Below are 21,822 nucleotides of genomic sequence, written 5' to 3' on the forward strand. Positions count from 1 at the left end.
ATATATATATATATATATATATATATTTGTATGCATTTTTAGTTATTTGTATTTTGAATAATTTAAAAAATTACATACATATTAAAACTACAACTTGCAATTTTTATATGTAAATGTAGATGGTTTATTCAATTTTACCATTATTCATCGTCTTTTTTATTTCAAAGTAGATGATTTATCCTTTTTAAAAAATAAAAATTGAAAATTGACATTTTGTGGGTGATCAATTTATTAGGATGACAATTATTTATCCTCAAATAATTCAAGTGAAAAAATAGCAAACATGACAACAAAATTGTTTTTCTCATAGCTAGTTAGAAGACCATAAAAAATAATATTGTCAGGTAATTATCTACTTTGACTCAATTGCATAAAATTTCAAGGGTATAATGGGAAAAAACTGTTTTATAGAGTTTTAATCTAAACACAAGATGAGATGAGAAATAATGAATCAAACACTTGATAAAAATAAACCCTGTATTACTAATTCCTACACTACTAATCCCTGCATTACTAATCCTTGCGTTACTAATCCTTGCATTATTAATCTTTGTACCAAACGACCCTGATATTCAGTAAAACGTGGTGAGCATCTCCACAATCCCAAATTCAAAGTCGGATATATTAGACTAGAAAAGTGGGTGAAGGAAGTTGACTGCATATTTCTGCTCCTACATTTCTCTCCTTCGTTTGTCTTCCCTAAAAATGGAGACAGTTGATTCCACTCGAACATTTGTGAAGAACGTGAAACGAGTGATTGTCAAGGTCTCAACTTTATCCTCCAATTTCTTTTCCTTATTGCTTAATCCTTGCCCCCCTTTTTTTTTTCAGATTGGAAATAATCGTTTACCCTAGAAGGATTTGACTTATTTACTCACTTGAACAACCTAAATACAATGACTATAATTTGACGTAGTTTCAGGCCGTGCTTAATGTATATATAGCTGGATAGTTACTTGTACAATGTGTATTGCTTTGTTTGTTCCTTTTTTGTAGGCGTTTCGCTGACAAAATTTCATTTTTAAAGGTTGGGACTGCAGTTGTGACTCGAGCTGATGGAAGATTAGCACTTGGAAGATTAGGAGCGCTATGTGAGCAGGTGGATTTTTAAAATTTGTTTTGGTAGTTAGACTGTTTGCTAGTATCAATTGCATTGTTCTAAAGCTTAGTGGATTTGCTGCATACAGCTTCAGGAGCTTAATTCACAAGGGTATGAAGTTATTTTGGTGACTTCAGGTGCTGTAGGTGTTGGTCGGCAGCGGCTTAGATATAGGAAGTTGCTCAATAGCAGGTTTCTACTATGTCCCTGTTGTCAAAGAATATATTTACTTGTAAATAGGTTACAATTAGAATTGTTAATCAACAAGTTCCAGCTAAATATAAGTTGACTTATTACTAGGAACTAAACTTCATGCTGCAGTTGATATTGAATTATGCATGAGTTAAGGTACTAATTTAACACATTATATTAGTGAGGGTAGAAGAAAATATTAAAGTAATAAGAAAGTTGGTTTGATAGAAAAACACCACATTAGTGTTTAAACTTTGAATAGTTTAATGATTTTTTTTTTTTTTTGAAATTGGTAAATTGTATTCATCAGCATTAAGGGTATGCTGGCCACCGCCAAAAGAGAGCAATTACAAGCTTCCTATCAAATCTACAATCTGATCTACATCTTCTACACAAAGTAGTTTACACCAAAGAAGTAGAGCTTCAATACAATTCCATTTTACTTTATGTATGGAATAGTTTAATGAATTTGAGTTCTTGCAATTTGTATAGAGATATTATAGTGTCAGTCATTTTGGGATTTCTAAATGGAAAGAGTGTCATCGAATTTGGTTCTCAGGCAGTAACTCATTTCGTTTGTCATATCTATGTAAGTTGTACTAATGCTCTTAATAGTGAAGTAATGAATTATACAAGTGCATCTTTATGAATAAGACATTAACTGAACAAGAATCAATAAGATTACTTTTTGATTTGGTGTATCGTGTATTACTGAAAAGGGGAATAAACTCTATCTATTATCCTTGTTGACAAGATCCAAATGATAGGATTTGAATTCCAGTACTTGCAAATTACTACTAACTTGCAAGTCATCATATTTGCAGTTTTCTTGATCTTCAAAAGCCACAAACTGAGCTTGATGGCAAGGCTTGTGCTGCTGTGGGCCAGAATGGCCTCATGGCTCTGTATGATTCTTTGTTCAGTCAGGTTGACACACAGTTTTTGGAACTTTTTTGTTTGGTCTAACTCATTATCTGCTTATCATACACAAAACCATCCTTGGCAGTAAATATTGTCTACTGACTTTTTATTCTTTGTGCCATCTTTATACAGTTGGATGTGACATCAGCTCAGCTTCTGGTAACTGATAATGACTTTAGAGATCCAGATTTTAGGAGACAACTCAATGACACAGTAAATTCATTGCTTTCTCTAAAAGTTATACCTATATTCAATGAGAATGACGCTATCAGTACGCGGAGAGCTCCTTATGAGGTGTGTCTCTCTTTTACTATGTAGTTGCTGTCCTCTTGCTCCTTTTGATGAGAGTTCCTCCATTAGTAGATAGATCACAATGTTTCTTTCTGTAGAGCCTGACCAGTTGCATACACGTGTCTAGATCAATCCATGCGTTGGGCGTAAAAATCCCCTAACTAATGTTCAACCATCTCTTTCAAATATTAACTTCACTATGCTTTGTTACTAATGTTCGTGCATCTCTTTCATATATTAACTTCATTATGATTTGTTACAAAGCATAATGAAATTATATGTATTTATATATATGACATATACGTGTATACTATCTGATTTAAGCTTCTCTTCATAAGTTTTCTGTAATTATTCTCAGTGTTGATTCCTGGGATTTGGAGGGGAATGGATTGAGATAGTGCATGTGGCTATGTACGTCATTTAAAATTGGTTCCTGCCACTTTGGCGCCAAATTTCATCTTTGCTTTGATGAGGTTTGGTTTGGTTGAATCCTGGTGTTGTCTTAAGCTGTAATATGATTTCGAGTTACAGCAAGTTTTCTAGATCCACTATTTTAAGTTAAAATCATTCTTTCAGCTCATAGTTCTATTGTAATAATGAACACTCCTTGTAGGACTCTTCTGGAATATTTTGGGATAATGACAGTCTGGCAGCTCTTCTAGCTTTGGAATTAAAAGCTGATCTTCTAGTTCTGTTGAGTGATGTAGAGGGTCTTTACAGTGGTCCTCCCCGTGATCCAGATTCAAAGTTGATTCACACATATATTAAGGAGACACATGAGAGAGTGATTACTTTTGGAGACAAGTCCAGGGTGGGAAGAGGAGGCATGACTGCCAAAGTAAAAGCTGCTATGTATGCTGCTTATGCTGGCATTCCTGTTGTCATAACCAGGTACAATACTAGTATTTACGCAATTCTAAATTTTAATTTTTATGTACATCAGTTGTACACATGTTCATTTAAAATATTTAAGTGATGTCTTCTTAAACGAGTTGATAAATTTTTGTGATGCTTCTTGTCTATGTGCTTTACCCTTTTCTTGTCAATAAAACAATGTAACTGTCCAAAGAGAAGCATTTAGGGTTGGTGTGCAGCAAAAGAGTCTGAATCAAAGTTGAATCTATAGCTCAGTTGAGGATGCACAAGTAAATGTGAGGTATCTGACTGGAGCTGAAAGGGAAAATGCTGTCATTGAGTCTGCATTCAAGTTGATTTTATAGCTTACAGTAGGGGAGATAGAAGAATCTGAAGTATTTTACTGGAGTTGAAAGTGAAAAACATGTCATTGTACTATGATAAAACATGATATTGATCTGCTGAAAGCACAAATAGGCACACAAGAAAGAAGAAAAAGTAAAAAATAAGATAAAAAAGAAGCAAAAACAAGAAAGAATATTAGGTAAACTAAGTTCTGCATTGCAAATCACGTGTTGTGTTGAATGCATTTTGAGAAGTATTAACATTTTTTTTTCCTTGAAACTGGTAACTTTCAGAAGTATGAACATTCAACAAACACTTCCCTTTTTATCTATGGGATGTCAGGTCAAAACTTAGTTCATTACATAGAAAGATGCAACATTACAATCAAAAGAGATAACCTATTTGGGAATTGGCTTCAAATGTAGTACTTCTTGATTGCATCTGAGTTGATCAGCTTTGTGCTTGTTTGGCCATCCATTTCTGCCAGATCCAGTGCTCCTAAAATTACCCTATGAACCATGTGAGGCCATTTGGTGCAAACTTCCATTTTGCTTCATCTTGATTAGGGAGTATCTGTTTCAATACCAATTGCCCCTCAGAGAGAATTGTCTAGGCCTTATCTTCTCATTGATTGCCTTGGTTATTCGATTTTGGTAAAGTTAACCATGCAACGTTCTCATCAATGAGCATCAATTGTTCGTGTCTGCTTTATATCCATTTTGCATCATCCAGTCCAATAAAAGTACTAAATGTGAGCCAAATGATGGCTATATTTATGTCTTTTTGGCCTCACATCATGTACCTTTCTTCATATAGTGTGAACTTACTTGCTCAGATAGTAGATAACTTGTTCCTTTTTTTTTTTCCATCTCATCATGTTGTCCCAATACATATCCAAACACACCGTAAAAGACTGATAGGTACAACAACAATGATGGGCTCTGGTGGTACCATGACGAGTTGCTTGGACAAGTATATTTAATTCTGCCAAAGGCTTTATGACATTCTTCCGTCCACTCTGTGACTGCTTCCTTCTTCAACAACTTAAATAAGGGCTCACAAATTGCCGTCGGCTGTGCTATGAATCGACTATTATAGTTGAGTTCTCTGAGAAAACTCATCACCTCTTTCTTACTCTTTAGGGGAGGCAAGTCTTGAATTGCCTTGATTTTTGGAGCTTACAATGGATCCCAACTATTTTTATACCAAATGCGCACTCTATTTTTTTTTGAATGTGCACTTTGTTGGATTAAACTTTAGGTTGTATTTTTGCAGCCTTGCAAAGAACTTTTGTAGGTCTGTCAGATGCTTTGATCCCCCTCGTGACTTGATAATAACATCATCCACATAGATCTCTATCTCCTTATGGATCATGCCATGAAAAAAGAGTGGTCACGACCTTCATGTAGGTTGCTGACATTCTTTAGACCAAAAGGCATTTAGCAGTAGACTCCCCATGGTGTAGTGAATGTTTCTTTTTTTCGGCATCATCCTCATTCATCAGGATCTAATGGTACCCAAAAAAACAGTCAACAAATGATTGCGTCTCATGTTTGAAACTGTTGTTAATGAGTATATGGATGCTTGGGAGAGAGAAATCATCTTTGGTTCTAGCTTGGTTGAGATCCTTGTAGTCAACACATCCTGATCTTTTCATTCTTCTTTGGTACCAATATAATGTTGGCCAACCATGAAAGGTAGTTCATAATTGGTAACTTTGACGACATTGGTCTCTATCCGTTTGGTACCTTCTTCCTTGATTTTCAGGCTCAAGTCCGCTTTGAACTTCCTTGGCTTTTGTTTGACCGGTGGGGAAGTCGGATCAATCAACAGTCTGTGTGAGACAACGTTGGTTCTCAAATAGGCATATCGTTGTAAGTCTAGGCGAATATATTCATGTACTGTTTGAGCAAGTTCACCAACCCCTGCCTTTGCTCAATTTCCAAATAGATAATAATTCTGATTTCTTTCACCGACTTCTTGTCCCCCAGGTTGATCATTTTTGTTTCTTCCAATTTTTTCTTTCTTTTTGACTTTCAAGTTGTTCCCGTTCTTGGGGTAAGTGTTCAGGCATCATATTTTCCTCAATACTCTTTGTAGTCTTGCTCATTGCCCATATTCGGTTCAACAATTTCATTACTACTCATAATCATAGGACAAATATATTTACTAATTTGAGTGTTGAATAAAGAGAAGTAGGCATAGTAAAAGAAATAGAATAGTGAATAAAGTGAAATTTGCATAATAATTGAAAAGTAAGGATGCCGCTTCATTCATTTTAGCATGAGTGCTTATAAATAGAGGTAGTTCACAAAAAGGCACATGCATAAATAATGCCTCCATGATTCATGCAATATATATATATATATATATTATTTTTTTCAAAACAAATTACAACTCCACACTACCAAAGACGCTCGATGAACCGGAGGCGAGCTAATGGTCCAATTTTGGAGGACCTTATCCGATCCAGTTGGTGGAGTTTGTTAAGGTATTGTTAAGAAAGTAGGGGGGGAGGCAGATTGGAGGGTTTGGTGGGTATAATTTGAGGTAGAGGGTTGGTAGTGTTAGGAGGTGTTTGTGGGGATAGTTGCATATGGGTGTGTCGACGGGAAATGTTCGGGAATTGCAAATTCCAATGATGCAATGCAGGGAAAGTTTGGTGAAGTGTTCATGGGTGAGGTTAGTCAAGTCCCTCACTTGGTGTAGTTCTCCTTTCAATATCTCCTGAAGTTGCTTTAGGTGAGCGGTTTGTTTGTCGTTCCGCGTATTGGTTCTTCCCTTCGAACTATTGAGAACTTCTTATCAGTTTTGCTGAATGAATCCTCTCAAATGAGAGTTCTTCCATTAAATAGAAAGAATTCTGATTTACATGCATAAAAATCTGCTATATATCCCTAAATATATGCTATTCCTAATTGTAATATCTCTGAAAATATGCTACATTAATCTATGCTATCTCCTATCATCATTACACAAATATTTAGAGTTATAACATAGATATGTACAAATATTTAGAATATGTCCAATCATGCTAACATCCCCCCTCAAATTGATGCCGGTGGATCAAAAAGCGTCAATTTGCCTACCAGAAACTGATGACGTTGTGGTGCCATAGACTTTGTAAACACATCAGCTATTTGAAGATCAATGGATACATGTGGAAGAGTAATGACTCTCTTATCTATAGAGAAGCTTCTCTGATATAATGACAGTCCACTTCAATGTGTTTGGTCCTTTCGTGATAAACTGGATTAGTAGCAATTTGAATAGCACTTGTGTTGTCAGCATGGAGAGGAGTGGGATTAGATTGAGGAAATCCAATTTCTGCAAGTAACCTACGAAGCCAAACAATCTCAGTGCAAGCAGTAGACATTGCTCGATATTCAGATTCAGTGGAAGATTTTGATACACGGTCTTGCTTCTTGCTCTTCCAAGATATCAAGGAATCTCCAAGAAACATGCACCAACCCGTGACAGAGCGACGAGTATCAGGACATCCAGCTCAATCAGAATCACTAAATGCATTAAGCTGAATATCAGAACCATTAGGAAAGAATAATCCACGAGTAGATGTTCCCAAGAGATATCGAATGATGCGACGGACATCCACCAAATGTAGATGGGTGGAGCTTGCATAAATTGACTCACTTGTTGAACTGCAAAAGAGATATCAGGCCGAGTAATAGTAAGATAATTTAGGCTCCCAACTAATTGCCGATACAAAGTTGGATCAGGAAGAAGATCTCCTTCCGCACGACAGTACTTTACATTCAATTCCAATGGAGTATTTACAGAGGAAGATTCTTGAAGACCAGCCAAAGCAATCAAATCCTGAGTATATTTGTGTTGGTTCAAGAACACATCTAAAGAATTATAATGAACTTCTAACCCCAAAAAGTAAGTAAGAATACCAAGATCTTTCATATGAAAAGAATCCTTAAGCTGCTGCTGGAGGCTAGTGATTAGTGAAGAATCAGTTCCTGTGATAATAATGTCATCGACATACACCAAAAGAAGAACACAACCAGCAGATGTTTTTCGAAGAAACAAAGACGAATCATATTTGCTCTGTTCAAAAGAGAATTGAAGCAAAGTAGATCGAAACTTGTCAAACCAAGCTCTTGGAGCTTGTTTTAATCCATATAAAGACCGCTTCAACTTGCATACATCTGATGTAGGTGATGAGAACAAAACTGTAACATCTCACAATTTGAAATAACTAGGAAGAAGCTAATAATTGGAAATAGTCATGATGAAGAAGCCAATTTTGTGATGCAACAATGACAATAATAATTCGCACCGTATTCATTTTTGCTACAGGTGCAAAAGTCTCCTCATAGTTTACACCATACTCCTCTTTGTTGCCAAGGACCACCAATCGAGCTTTGTACCGATCAAGAGTTCCATCAGAATGAAGTTTAATTGAATAAACCCATTTACATCCAATTGGACGGATATTTGGAGGACAAGGAACAACGTCCCATGTGTTATTTTCTTTAAGAGCCAAAAATTCCTCCTCCATTGCCTTTTGCCAACATTCAAGCTTGGAGGCTTGTGAGTAACCTGTTGGAATAGAGATGGTGGATAAAGTAGAAGAAAAACCATACCGTTTAGGAGTTTGAGACACTCTAGTAGATCGCCGAGGAGGCTCAAGAGGAGCAGACCTTGAAGAAATCTCAGATTCTGGTTGTGGAGCAGTCTCAGGTGGCGGATCTATTTCGGGATGGGTAAAGTTGGCCGACGTCGTTCATACACAAATCCTGGTTTGAACCGCTTAGAAGACAATGACAAATCCTCAAAAGTAGGAAGAAGAGGAGAGACAGAATATGACTCAACATGAGTAGGAAAGAAATACTGATTCTCCAAGAAAATAACATTTCTAGAAACATGAAATTTGTTAGAACTTGGATCATAACAAATAAAACCTTTCTGCGAAGTACTATAGCCCATAAAAGCACATTTAATAGACTGAACAAAGAGTTTATTGCGTTGAGAAGGAGGCAGGTGCACAAAACAAACACAACCAAACGTATGAAAACTATGATAGCTAGGATGCTTGTAGAAAAAGACGATAATATGGAGACTCAAGATTTAACACTTTAGATGGAAGTCTATTAATCAAATAGACAGCAGTAGACAAAGCTTCAACCCAATATTTAGATGGAACAGAGGACTCAATCAATAAAGTATGAGTGACATCTAAAAAATGACGATTTTTACGCTCAACAACCCCATTTTGCTGTGGCGTATATGGGCAAGAGCGTTGTGATACAATTCCTTTCTCAAGCAAGAAATTATTGAATTCATGAGACATATTTTCCACCAGAATCAGATCTTAATATTTTGATGCATGTGGAAAATTGAGTCTCAACGTAAGCCAAAAATTTCTTGAATATGAAAAACACTTCAAATTTAGATCGAAGAAAATACACCCATGTAAACCGACTATAGTCATCTATAAATGTCACAAAATACTTGAAATAAGTATGAGAAATAACTGGTGAAATGCCCCAAACATCACTATGAATGACATCAAAACACTTTGCAAGACGACTACCAAAATTAGGAAAATGAAGAGTTTTACTTTTGCCTAATTTACAAGTAGAACAATCAAAGGAAGCAGCTGAAAATTGATTTTTATTTCCCAATAAACTAGAATTGGACAAATGAGACAACACAATAGAATTTGGATGTCCTAGACGTTTATGCCAAACCTCATTCTTAGTAGTGGTAGAAGCAAAACCTAGAACACGATGAATAGAAAAGTGTATAGGAAACAATCTTCCAACTTTAGGCCCGTTCGCGATTATCGTCCCCGACACTTAATCCTGCACAAGGCAACCATTACGAGAAAAATTCACATCACAATTGTTATCTACCAATTGGCCAACTGAAATAAGACTAGTGGAGAGCTTTGGTGATATAAAAACATTCTTGAAAGTTTCAATACTATCCCCAACCTTGGTAATGGGTAAATTACTACCATTGGCAACCTGAATTTGTGTTGGACCATTATACTCACGGATGTTTTTGAGTATATTAGTTGAGTTGGTCATATGATTGGAAGCGCTAGAATCAACAAGCCAAAATTTAGATATTACCTCATTACCTTGCAGCCCCAAAGCTGAAAATGCTGACGAGATCATTTGTTGTACCATTTCAGGAGTAAGAACTTGTCCTACTGAAGATGAGTTATCTGTAGTGGAACCATTTGTCCCAACTTGAAAAGCATTTGCCCTACGGTTTTGAGGACGTGTGGAACACTCTTTGATAATGTTTCCTTGTTGTTTACAGTAATTACATAACTTCTTGCCACAATTGCTAGTAATATGACCATATTTCTTGCAACTGTAGCATTGAGTTCTAGCCATATCCATGCCCTTTCCTTTCCCTTGAGCTGCAAATGCAACAATGACAACATTTCCTTGATGAAAAGCATTTTGTGTGAAGGGACGCTGCTCTTCACGAAGTAATTCCCTAAAACAGACATCCACGAGGGAGATGGATCACAGTTCATCAAGTTGGAGCGAACACTTTCAAAATCAGATCGTAATTTCATCAAAAATTGATCTCGCTTGCTTTGTTCATGAACTCCTTGAATGATGGAGAGAGATTCAGAAGGTATTTTAGCATAAATGATGTCGGTAAATTCAGCCCATAAGTTCTGAAATCCAGAGAAATAATCTTGAACAGAGAGACCTCCTTGAGAATACATATCAATTTCATGCTCCAACTGAAAGCGCCTTGCGCTATGGTCTTGGTTGTAAACCTTTTGTAAATAATCCCATATGGCCTTTGCTATCTTGTATGGCCTGAGATTAAGAACAATAAGAGGGTCAATTGATCCTAAAATCCATGTCATCACCCGAGCATCTTTAACCTTCCATTGACCGAGCTTTGTAGGATTGGTAGGAGTAGGATCGCTTCCATCTATATGTCCCCATAATTCTTTTCCGGTGACAAATAGTTGGAATTGAAATTCCCAGGCAAAGTAATTTTTTCCTGTGAAACGAACATGGAAGGACTCAAACTGATATGACGCCATATTAGTCAAGATAAGGAAGATAGAAATGCAATGATGCAAAATAACCAGAATGACCAAGACTAAGATTCCTAGATGCCCAAAATTCCAAGATACTTAGGACTAACTGTTGACTAAAAAGCAGTAAGCAGAACCAAAACTTCCAAAAAAAAATTCTAAAGGGAACCACAGATGAAAGACACTAAAAATCAAAGCACTGAAAAAGGCTCTAATACCATGTCAGTTTTGCTGAATGAATCCCTCTCAAATGAGAGTTCTTCCATTAAATAGAAAGAATTCTGATTTACATGCCTAAAAATCTGCTATATATTCCTAAATATATGCTATTCCTAATTGTAATATCTCTAAAAATATGCTACATTAATCTATGCTATCTCCTATCATCATTATACATATGTAGAGTTATAGCATAGATATGTACAAATATTTAGAATCTATCCTGTTGACTAAAAAACATTAAGCAGAACCAAAACTTTCAAAAAAAAAATCTGAAAGAAACCACAGATGAAAGACACTAAGAATCAAAGCACTGAAAAAGGCTCTAATACCATGTCAATTTTCAGCTGAATGCCTCTCAAAGTGAGAGAGTCTTTCCATTATATAGAGAAAATAAAGATTACACATACATTAATCTATGCTATCTCCTATCATCATTACACAAATATTTAGAGTTATAACATAAATATGTACAAATATAAAGAATCTGTCCAATCATGCTAACACTTCTGTCTATATTAGAATATTCGTTGTTGGGTCAATATCATCGGAGCTATTCATTCTTCTTTTGGATCTTAAATTGTTGGGTGATTCGTCCCATTTGATGATCATCACACTTCAACCTCTGGTGGGGGAGAAATACGAAAGGTAAACCAATTGAAAAGAAAACAAAAGATAAAAGTTAGTCTAAAAGCTTTTAGAAAGAATAAAGTAGGCATATTTTGTTAAATAAAGCATCAAATTGACACAAACAATAATGTTGAACAAAGCGCATCCTAATATGCACAAGACTTCGTTTTGCCAGAGGTAGGCCTATGCTTTAGATAGTGATAATAGATTGATCCAAGTTTCAACACAATTCAGATTTAGAACAAATTTAAGCTTTCATTAATAGGGAGTGGCCTTATGTTACAACAAAAGAAATAAGGCTTAACAAGGCCTTAAATGGCTCCGACGAAAGTACAAAGATAGTTGCCACGAGGCATACCCTTGCAATAAACAACAAAGAAGTGGGCAACAAGGTCACTGTTAGGGAATGCAAGAACAAAAATGGGTGAAAATCCTAAAGCCAGGTCGGACAATCATCGTAATCTCGATCTCCCCGGATGTTCTCCGGATAGTATTCTTCTGGGTCATACTCCAGTAGTTCCTCCTCTGGGTTTTCTTCCATGTGGTCCTCCTTATCTATTTGAGGTATTATCTCATTGACTAAACCTGGGACTACATGTCGGTACATGGAAGTAGTGAGAAACATATGTGGCTGTATTTGGCCGCATGACCTTTGTCACCATTTTAACATCTCCATGTCTAGGAGTCCTTCTAGGCTTGGCCACGCAATGAGATTTCCTTCAACTAGTATATTACTCATTTTGTCCCATGTCTACCGTGATCAAGCCTAACCACTCTTCTTGGAACTCTTTGATTCTTGCCACATGCACCTCACTGTCTTAGCTGTCCTCTAATGGTGCCACGACAACATTCTTTGTGTCCAAATGGTGTGTCCTAGTGCCTCATCCTCTACTTGTGGCGCCAGAACATATTGCAGATTCCTGCAAAGTAGTCAATGATTGGTTCTCTTCTGAAGAAATGCTCTGCGACCCATATTTGTAGCTATAGGTTGTAGTCTTCAAAGAAGTTATGCCAAAGAAAGTTGCGAATGTTTCTCTGCTAGGAGCATTGGGACATGCGTTACCTTCTCATTTTCTGCGAACATGTCAAGGATCATTTGCATGATGTTGATGTATCCCCTCGTCTCTTTGAAAAGATAGAAGGGTGACTGAGAAGGCCATAGGGGCAAATCGTCTCCCATTTCTCTTTTTGCCCTCGAAATCACCTCGATTCATGTGGTACTTTCTCGGCGGCCAAACCTCTAAAAAAGATAATCCAGTTTTACATAGCTTTTTTCAATGTTCCTCAAAGCTTGGCAAACTTTAGGCCAAAACATGTAAAAATATTCCCTCCTGACATCGTGGACGAAAGTACTAGTGTCACAACCCAAAAATTTGGGTCGTGAGGGCACCTATCCTAACTCTCCTGGTAGGTAAGTCAATCCTTCGTCAAGACAGAAAACATAAAGTAAATGCGGAAGTAATTTTAAATAACAACACAATAATCTAAATCCCTGAATCTTTCATAATTAAATCAATGAACAGTAATCATCCCAGACTCAGAGTCACGTGCACAAGAGCTTTCTATTACAAGGTAAAATGCCTAGTCTAGTACATCAGATGCCAAAAAGCTAGTAAGACAAAAATGAAGGTAAAGAGAGAATCGGGCCAAATCTCCGGACGCAAAGAGCTATAAATATACCCAATTTATAGTTAATGTTTGTTTAGTATATATATAAAAAGAAAAAGAAGATTTTTGTGAGCTATAACCAATCATCACTATGGTAAGTAACTTTTGGTAATCACTTACTACTCCCTCCGTTTACTTTTACTTGTCCACTATTTCAAAAATAGATTTTCAGTTTCACTTGTCACTTTTAACATATCAAGAAATACAATTCTTTGTTTCCATGTTTTTCCTTACCATTAATTACTTATTTCCTAAATCATTTTCCAAGGTCTAATACTAAACATCAATTAATATGGGTATAATGGTAAAATACTCATATCAAATATTGTTTTATAGGGGGTAGGCAAAGTCCAAAGTGGACAAATAAAAGTAAACGGAGGGAGTATATAAGAAATATTAATTAATGCGCAACATAGAATTCTATCTGCCAAGCTGATCCATAAATAGTTCTATTTTATTATATTTTATTTTATTTTTAGATTGAACACTAATATAAATTGAAAAAGAAAAAAAAGATGGATACCGGCTGCCGCAAGAAGAAATTAACTTACGAAAGACAGATAAGAAGAAACAAAAGGAGAAAAAATAAAGTAAATTCTTAGTTATTTCATTTATTTAGATTTAATTAAATAAGTATGAATTTAAGAAGGAAAGAAAACTTTGACACATAAATTAACAATGTATAATTTATCAAAATGTCCTTAGGTTGTATCATTTACAATATTTCATGTCAATGTACACATGATCAAGTCATTGAGGACACTTGGAAAAGGTCAAGTTTTTAGAGTACATCTAAAGAACAAAAATTTTAGTTACTTGCTCTTGGCAAATTATATCTAAAGAAAAATAAAACAACATATCTCATAACATGTATGTTGTCGTTAACCATTTTTTAGGAGCTATGGGATTAATGTCTTTATTTTCAAACCTTGTAATACTAAAAAAAAAATCATTTTTTAAAATTTGTTTTATTTATAAATCATTGAATTATTTATAAACCATTGAATTATCGTTTATCAAAATAAATCATTGAATTATTTATATATAAACCATTGAATTATCGTTTATCAGAATAGATCATTGAATTATCGTGATAAAACTTATTTCCTCAAATTAAGAAGTGTGAAGATCATACACTAACTAAAAGTACTCTAGCGAGTAATGTGAGTAGAAGCCTATTTAGGCTACTAAAGCTAATACATGCACTTATTTTAATATTACAGTAAGACATTCAAGTACTTTTATATGATAGGGGTTCCTTCTATTATTGAGTCAGGTTAATATGATTTAACATTCTTTATTTTCACGAACTTATATTTTAAAATTTTTATTATAATATTCAGCCATATTTTTATAAAATTTATGTGGATTTTTTAATTTTGTACCCCAGAGTAGATGTTTATTGACTTTTTTACCTTTTAAAAATAGATTTCACCTTGGACAAATTATTATTTAACTATTTTCTTGATGTTTAGAACTTTGAAATCAACTAAAACTTTGCATGTTATCCTTTTTCATTTGAATTTTGTAGAAAGTTCTAACATTTAGAATTTTAAAATCAATTAAGATTATTTTATATAGTTAAATCTCTCTATAACAATATCGTTTGCCCGAATATTTTTTGATTGATATAGCAGAATGCTGTTATAGAGAACATATAATATAGCATAACATAAAAAAGAATAGTTTACAAATAAAATTTATGACTACAGTGAAATATTATTGTACAGGATGATTTTTATATAGAGGTTTGAAGGCATAAATTCTTTCCTTACTTGACTAACTTTTATGAAAAATAGCTTAATTTTATTGTTTTACATAAAATAATTATCTTAGATCTTGACAAACTAAGACCTAAATTTTTTGTTCTCCCATTTAATTTTAAAAAAGATTTTTTTATTCTCTTGGGAAATGGAAATCATTTCTTCATAAATTAAAGTTTGGTAGAAAGTTATCTATTCACTTCATACATGATAACTAGAAATACTTTTGTTGTTTTTGTTTTAAAAGATGGGGCAACACAAAGGGGTTAAAAATGGGATTGAAATGATTTTCAATAATTTTATTAAGCATTGAGGGGCTTAAAATAGCCAACATAGAACACATAATCTGCATAGTGTTGAAATTTAAAACAACCTAAAATATCGCAACTACTCAAACAATTTAACTAAAATTCAAAAGTTATCTTAAACTAAACAACTTATTTTGCTAAAAACTACTGCAGTAATTAAAAACATATTTTAGTTACCGTGTTAATGAAATAATATTCATTTTTTATTATCTAAATAAATATTTGCTTTTCTACCCTAAGGCAGAGGTAATGTCTGCATACATTCTACCTCCCCAAATCCCACTTTGTGGGGGATTGATTTGAAAATCAAATAACATCCATAAAGACATACATTACATTGGATATGATGTTGTTAAATAAATATCTGTATTTATTTTAACTTCAACAATTATTTTATAAAAATATATCTTTTTGTACATATTTTTTGTTTGTTGACGCGATACACGTGCAACGCACATACGCTAAAACTAAGGGCTACAAAGTAATTTAGTTTTATAAACTTAAGAGGTATATATATACAATACATACACGTGGTAATTGAAGATACCAAGAGAAATTAGTAGAAGGTAATAAAATAAATTTGTATCCTATAAATAATTTGCAAAACATATACCGTGTTTGGTCTTTGGCAAATAACTTGCCAACATTTGGGCCTTAAAGTCTGTTTGAATACTTTTCCTTTGAGATCTGAAATGGGCTAAGAGTGATTTGAGAAATATGTCCTTTTGAAAGCAGTTGACTTGGGCCAAACCCCAAATTTGTTTTGACATACATTGCGTATCCATAAAGATCCCTTGGGTTGAACTTGTTAATAAATCAGATTTTAAAAATTTGGCCAGACATGGCCATTTTTTCATTGAGTCATAGGCGGATTCATGATTTGGAGGTTTTGGGTGTCGCATTGTTTGGAACATAGACATGTTGCTATTTACACAATCCAAGTAGGGTAAATATTTGATGTGATTACTGTTCTGGATGATTTTCCATGTTGTCAGTAGTATTTTTCCATGACTTCTTCATTTCCATTTTTTCTTTTCCCGTTCTTCTTTGGACTGTGTTTCCCTTGAGCTGAGGGTCTATCATGAACAATCTCTCTAACTCCAAGGTAGGGGTAAGGTTTGCTTACACTCTATCCTCCCCGGACCCCACTTTCTGAGATTACACTAAGTATGTTGTTGGGCTTCAGTTTGGGTTATTCGTCTTTTCGATTTATATAGGTAACTTGATAAAATGAAAAAATGAAATAATTACAACTTGGTGTACAACAAAAAATTTCAACAATATTACTAATATCATTAATACATATAATTTATTTATAAATGTACTCGACGAAGTCATATTTTGGAAACACTCTATGATGCATAATTACTTATATTCATGAATATATCACACTTTTTGTGATAAATTAAACAATCATTTGTTAGTTTAGGAGGCATCTTATTTGTGTGCTTACATAAGTTGTTAATAAGTTTAAGCAAGCATATTGATTAGACATTACGTTTGAGTGTCACAAGGAGGAATTAATACATAGTAATAATCAGTTAGTATGAAATAGGAATCAAGATCGGCTTAGGAAGAAGCTCCAATAAGTAAACAGTTGAGGCTAAAATGAAGTAGTTTTTTTTTTTTTCAAAAAAAAAGTACGAAAAAGATTTGTAAAAAATAATTGTCGGAACAATCAAGAAATGAGAGAGTTCTGGGAGGATCTGTCACATTTTCAAACTTCATTCAAATCCAAAATATTTTATGCTTGATAAAAAGGAAAAAGAAAAGAAATCAATCAATTTAAAACGACAATAAAGAATTAAGTTTAAATTTTTTACAATTAAGTCATAATTCCAAAAAAGATTATTTCATATCTCACACTACCTTAATGATGTGAGGTCATTGTATTTTGTGGCACATGTTTATATGTGAGGTCAGGTGTTAGTATGTTACTGTAAACCAAAAAATGAAAAAGAGATTGGAGAAAAAAAAGGTTTTGTAATACACAGACAAATACAGACTAGAGAGATGCAATTTTTTGAAAAAATAATTTACAAATAATAGGATCCACAACAGAAAATAGGAGAGTGGGAAAATTTAAAAGAAAGGAAAAAAGATGAGAGGGGCTGAGGCCTGAGAGCGGGGTCCACTTAAATCTAGGTGTCAAAGGTGTTATGGTTCCACGGGTAATAATCTTTTCCTTAAACTTGGAATACTATAAAAAAAGATTAGGAAGTGTGGTAAATGGGAATTGAACTCTGTTAAGATGTAAAACTTAACTTTGCCGCTGGCTCCTCTTCACATTTCTCTAGGTGGCACGCCTAATAAATATATGATTTCCTAAACATATAAACATAATTTCAACCTAGGCCTCCGCTGGCATGGCATCCCCACCCTTCTACATAGATCTGCCCCTGCATTGAGTGCCTAGAAAACGTTTTAGGCCTAATCAGCACCTTAAAAATTCTGCAGAAAATTCATATTGAGCCCAAATTCTTTCGAGTCCAAAGTGGCCAAAATTTTAGCAATTGGAACAAAGGGCTTGTCTTTAAATCTGCAATTTAGCTCCTTAAAATCTGTTTGCTTGAACTCTCATTTTTGTCAGAAGGCAACCTGAAAACTTTGTTAGAAATAGTTGAGTTGTTAAAAGTTTTTCAGGTTTATCTCATTTGTGAATGCAAATAAATTCTGGAAACATGCTAAAAGGAAGTTAATCGAAACCAAATGTTATAATCGAATTTAAGCTAAGCAACTACAACAGTTTTAGTTGCATGAACTTCTCAAAGAGATTATTCTACAACAGTCTTAATGAAGTTGCCGTTGAAAATGTCTGTTACGGAGCTTAGCTAGAGAGGATAACTATTCAATGAAGAGCTTTCCAAGGTGTGACTCAGTTGATGAAACTGGATTAAAAATCATAGGAGACCACGATCTGAAATCCCGCAGAGGCCAGCTGGACACAGTTACCTTACCCTAAGTATGTATTGGTGGGATGATGTAAGTACTCAGTTAAATAGTCACAAGGTGCATGCAAGATGGTCCAACACACCACTGTTATTTAAAAAGAAAAGGGGTGTTAGCAGAACAAGATGGTGGCAGTAAATGGTTAGGTTGAAAAGGAATGCAATAAATTAAGGCTGAAAAACAAATGCAAATCACTACAAATATATTATATGCAGTGAAGCATTGTTCTTCAGACATTCAGTGTGAAAGCTCATTTTTCATTGTTTCTTGCTCACTTTACCTAAACTTGCTACTGATTCTCTCTGTCTCTCTGACTGTGCACTTTCATGGGAATAAAGTGGCTTTGCGACAGATAACATCATTAAAGTGCTGCATGGGGAACGTATCGGCACCCTCTTTCATTGTGATGCCAATAAATGGGCCTCAATTGGAGAGATTGATGCTCGTGAGATGGCAGTTGCTGCAAGGGAATGTTCCAGACGGCTTCAGGTATATTTAGAGGGGCATCTGGCTATAACATTTTGTATGCTGCAATGGATGTGAATATATATTTTTTGTTCACCTCCAGGCACTGTCTTCCCAAGAAAGGAGTAAAATATTGCAGGATATAGCTGATGCACTGGAAGCAAATGAAAAGGCAATCCTCGCTGAGAATGAAGCTGATGTGGTTGCTGCTCAACAGGCCGGATATGAGAAGTCTTTGATATCTCGGCTGGCTTTAAAGCCAGGAAAAGTAAGAGCTTGCTCACTTATGCAACTTAGTCTGAGTGATCATGTACCTTTTTAATACTCTTGCTGAAATTGATACTCCTTTTTCATAGATTTCTAGTCTTGCAAACTCAGTTCGTGTGCTTGCTAAGATGGATGAGCCCCTTGGTCGCACTTTAAAAAGAACGGAGGTGAGTAAATCAGATCAAATATATGTGGCACAGGTAGTTTTTACTGACATGAGGAACAAACAGATTGTGAAGGAATCTTTTGAAGTACCTCTTTGTAGAAAACCTTCTGCACTATCAGACGATTTTAGTGGGTATTATACTATCACTATGTCCAGTGACAATTACACTGAATGGTATAGCCAAATATATTTTTGTGGTTGTTTAGTTTCTTGAGTCATGTAATGAACGGGCTGACTTGCTGGAAGATTGGGAGAAATCGAGATGTGGATTTGTAACTTACAACTTTCATTGATCAGTGTTCAATTATTAGCCTTTAATTTCAGAATGGGTTGTTGATTTGATCTCTGGAATGTTGTCATCTTGTTCAGGTTGCTGATGGATTCATCTTGGAGAAATCATCAGCTCCGTTAGGCGTTCTATTGATTATTTTTGAGTCACGACCCGATGCACTTGTACAGGTATGCAATGCTGGCAAAGTTGATGTTTCCCACTAACAGAGACTCTGCTGCATGCCTTTTACTTTCCCCCCTTCCCAATATGAATTAGTAGGGTTCACTTTTTAGTAGTTATTCAACACGTTTTTGTTACTAGTAGTGGGGATAATGATGGCCGACATGTCACTATATGTTAACTTATGGAATTCTCTGCATGCTTGAAGTGCCCATCCTTGGATTATACTTTTACCGTTCACAAACTCGTTGCAATTTTTTTTGCATGACTAGATAGCTTCTCTAGCAGTCCGAAGTGGGAATGGACTCTTGTTGAAAGGAGGAAAGGAGGCCAAAAGATCAAATGCCATCTTACACAAGGTTTAACTGATAGTATTATGTTCTCATACCCTCTATACTGGAGGTTCACATTCTCTTCATTTCATGACAACTTTGTCACCTTCTCCTCTTTTCTTTTTTTGTGTGTGTCAGGTGATTATCTCAGCCATTCCTGTAAGTGTAGGTGAAAGGCTTATTGGACTAGTGACTTCTAGAGAAGAGATCCCTGAATTGCTTAAGGTGCCTGCCAAATTTCTTAGGAAACTTATATTATATCTCTGTTTCGTTTTCAAGAAATCATGACCTACATTACACATGATTTTGGTTCTTTGTTTTTTTCCTGCATTGCAGCATGATGATGTGATTGATCTTGTTATCCCAAGAGGTAGCAATAAACTTGTTTCTCAAATCAAGGCATCAACAAAAATTCCTGTTCTAGGCCATGCTGGTAATTATGTGTTACTTGAATGTTAATTACGTGTACATGCTTTCTCTGCTTTGATATCAAGGATTCTGTTCCGATGATGGGAAAGTCACTTTGTTTGCTTCCAGATGGAATTTGCCATGTTTATGTTGACAAGTCTGCTGACATGGATATGGCAAAGCGCATTATTGTGGATGCAAAAACCGATTATCCTGCAGCCTGTAATGCGATGGTAGTTTCTTATACCTTTTTGTAAAGCAGTGTCCAGTATTTAACTTCAGTAGTTTATTGTTGTCTTCTGTTTTTGTGAATTTTTTTTCATTGCTTTCCCTTATAGGAAACTCTTCTTGTGCATAAGGATTTGGCACAAAATGGAGGTCTTAATGATCTGAGTGTGGAACTTCAAACAAAAGGTATTTTTTTTTGCAAACTCCTTCAATAATTGAGCTTCTACATGAATACCTAAGTTTCTGAGATTTGGGTGCTGGTGTCCGAAATGAGTGGATCTAGAGATGGATCCTTCATAATCTACTGTCAAAAGAAACTGAACATGATTATTGCATCTGTTCATTCCTTAATTTCACAATCATAGATGTAATTTTAAGATCTGGGGGAACGGATCTAGAGTCTGATCACAATCCAGTGATGCTAACTTGCGGGGAGCTAAACTTGAAGAAATCTTATTTCAAGTTTGAACAATGGTGGATGCAAGTAGAAGGTTTCAGGGAGAAGGTAAAGGATTGGTGGTGCTCCTTCTCAGTAAATGGGACCCCCTCTTTTATCCTAGCTTCCAAACTGAAGTTACTGAAAGGGAAGTTGAAACAATGGGGCTATGAGAACAGAGTCAACTGGAAACAAAAGAAGGAAGAGATACTCAATCAAATTGCTGGTCTGGAAAAGATACAAGAGCAGAGAATATTGACTGATGATGAACTCCAAAAAGTTCATCTATCCAGGGAGTTTGATGAAGCTTCCAGGAATGAGGAGATAGCTTGGAGACAAAGGTCAAGAATTCAATGGCTCAAACATGGAGAGAAGAACACCAAGTACTTCCATGGGATGGCCACAACACACAAAAGAATAAACTCAATTGAAAAATTGGAAGTAAATGGCAGAGAGTTGACTGATACTGATGAGATCAAAACAGAGATTACTAATTTCTATCAGAAACTATACAGAGAAACTGAGAATTGGAGGCCTGGTCTAAACTTACAAGGCATTGAAAGCATCAGTTTGGAGGAGAAGGATTGGTTACAAAGACAGTTCGAGGAAGAAGAAGTGGCAGAAGGACTCAAATTGTGTGCAAGCGACAAAGCCCCTGGCCCTGACGGGTTTCCTATGAGCTTTTATCAGAACTTTTGGGAGATGCTCAAGGTAGATATCATGAAGACCATCAGACAATTTCATGATCAACAGGTCTTTGAGAAGAGCTTGAATGCCACCTTTGTGG

At 35.2% G+C, this 21,822-nt stretch overlaps 1 protein-coding gene across 1 annotated transcript in view; it reads left to right on the forward strand.

Moving 5' to 3' along the window:
- Positions 1-605: 605 nt before the first annotated feature.
- LOC102582423 (delta-1-pyrroline-5-carboxylate synthase) overlaps positions 606-21,822 on the forward strand; it is a 35,060-nt gene continuing 13,843 nt past the window's right edge. Inside the window, exons 1-15 of the mRNA XM_006355200.2 lie at positions 606-765; positions 1,028-1,099; positions 1,188-1,291; positions 2,116-2,218; positions 2,345-2,506; positions 3,117-3,394; positions 18,621-18,771; positions 18,851-19,015; positions 19,104-19,181; positions 19,550-19,639; positions 19,904-19,990; positions 20,102-20,188; positions 20,300-20,396; positions 20,501-20,604; positions 20,710-20,785. Coding sequence (XP_006355262.1) covers positions 706-765; positions 1,028-1,099; positions 1,188-1,291; positions 2,116-2,218; positions 2,345-2,506; positions 3,117-3,394; positions 18,621-18,771; positions 18,851-19,015; positions 19,104-19,181; positions 19,550-19,639; positions 19,904-19,990; positions 20,102-20,188; positions 20,300-20,396; positions 20,501-20,604; positions 20,710-20,785 — 1,714 coding nt within the window. The 5' untranslated portion in view covers positions 606-705. The remainder of the gene's footprint in view (positions 766-1,027; positions 1,100-1,187; positions 1,292-2,115; positions 2,219-2,344; positions 2,507-3,116; positions 3,395-18,620; positions 18,772-18,850; positions 19,016-19,103; positions 19,182-19,549; positions 19,640-19,903; positions 19,991-20,101; positions 20,189-20,299; positions 20,397-20,500; positions 20,605-20,709; positions 20,786-21,822) is intronic.

This window comes from Solanum tuberosum, unplaced genomic scaffold (assembly GCF_000226075.1).
Source record: "Solanum tuberosum cultivar DM 1-3 516 R44 unplaced genomic scaffold, SolTub_3.0 scf00188, whole genome shotgun sequence".
NCBI lineage: Eukaryota > Viridiplantae > Streptophyta > Magnoliopsida > Solanales > Solanaceae > Solanum > Solanum tuberosum.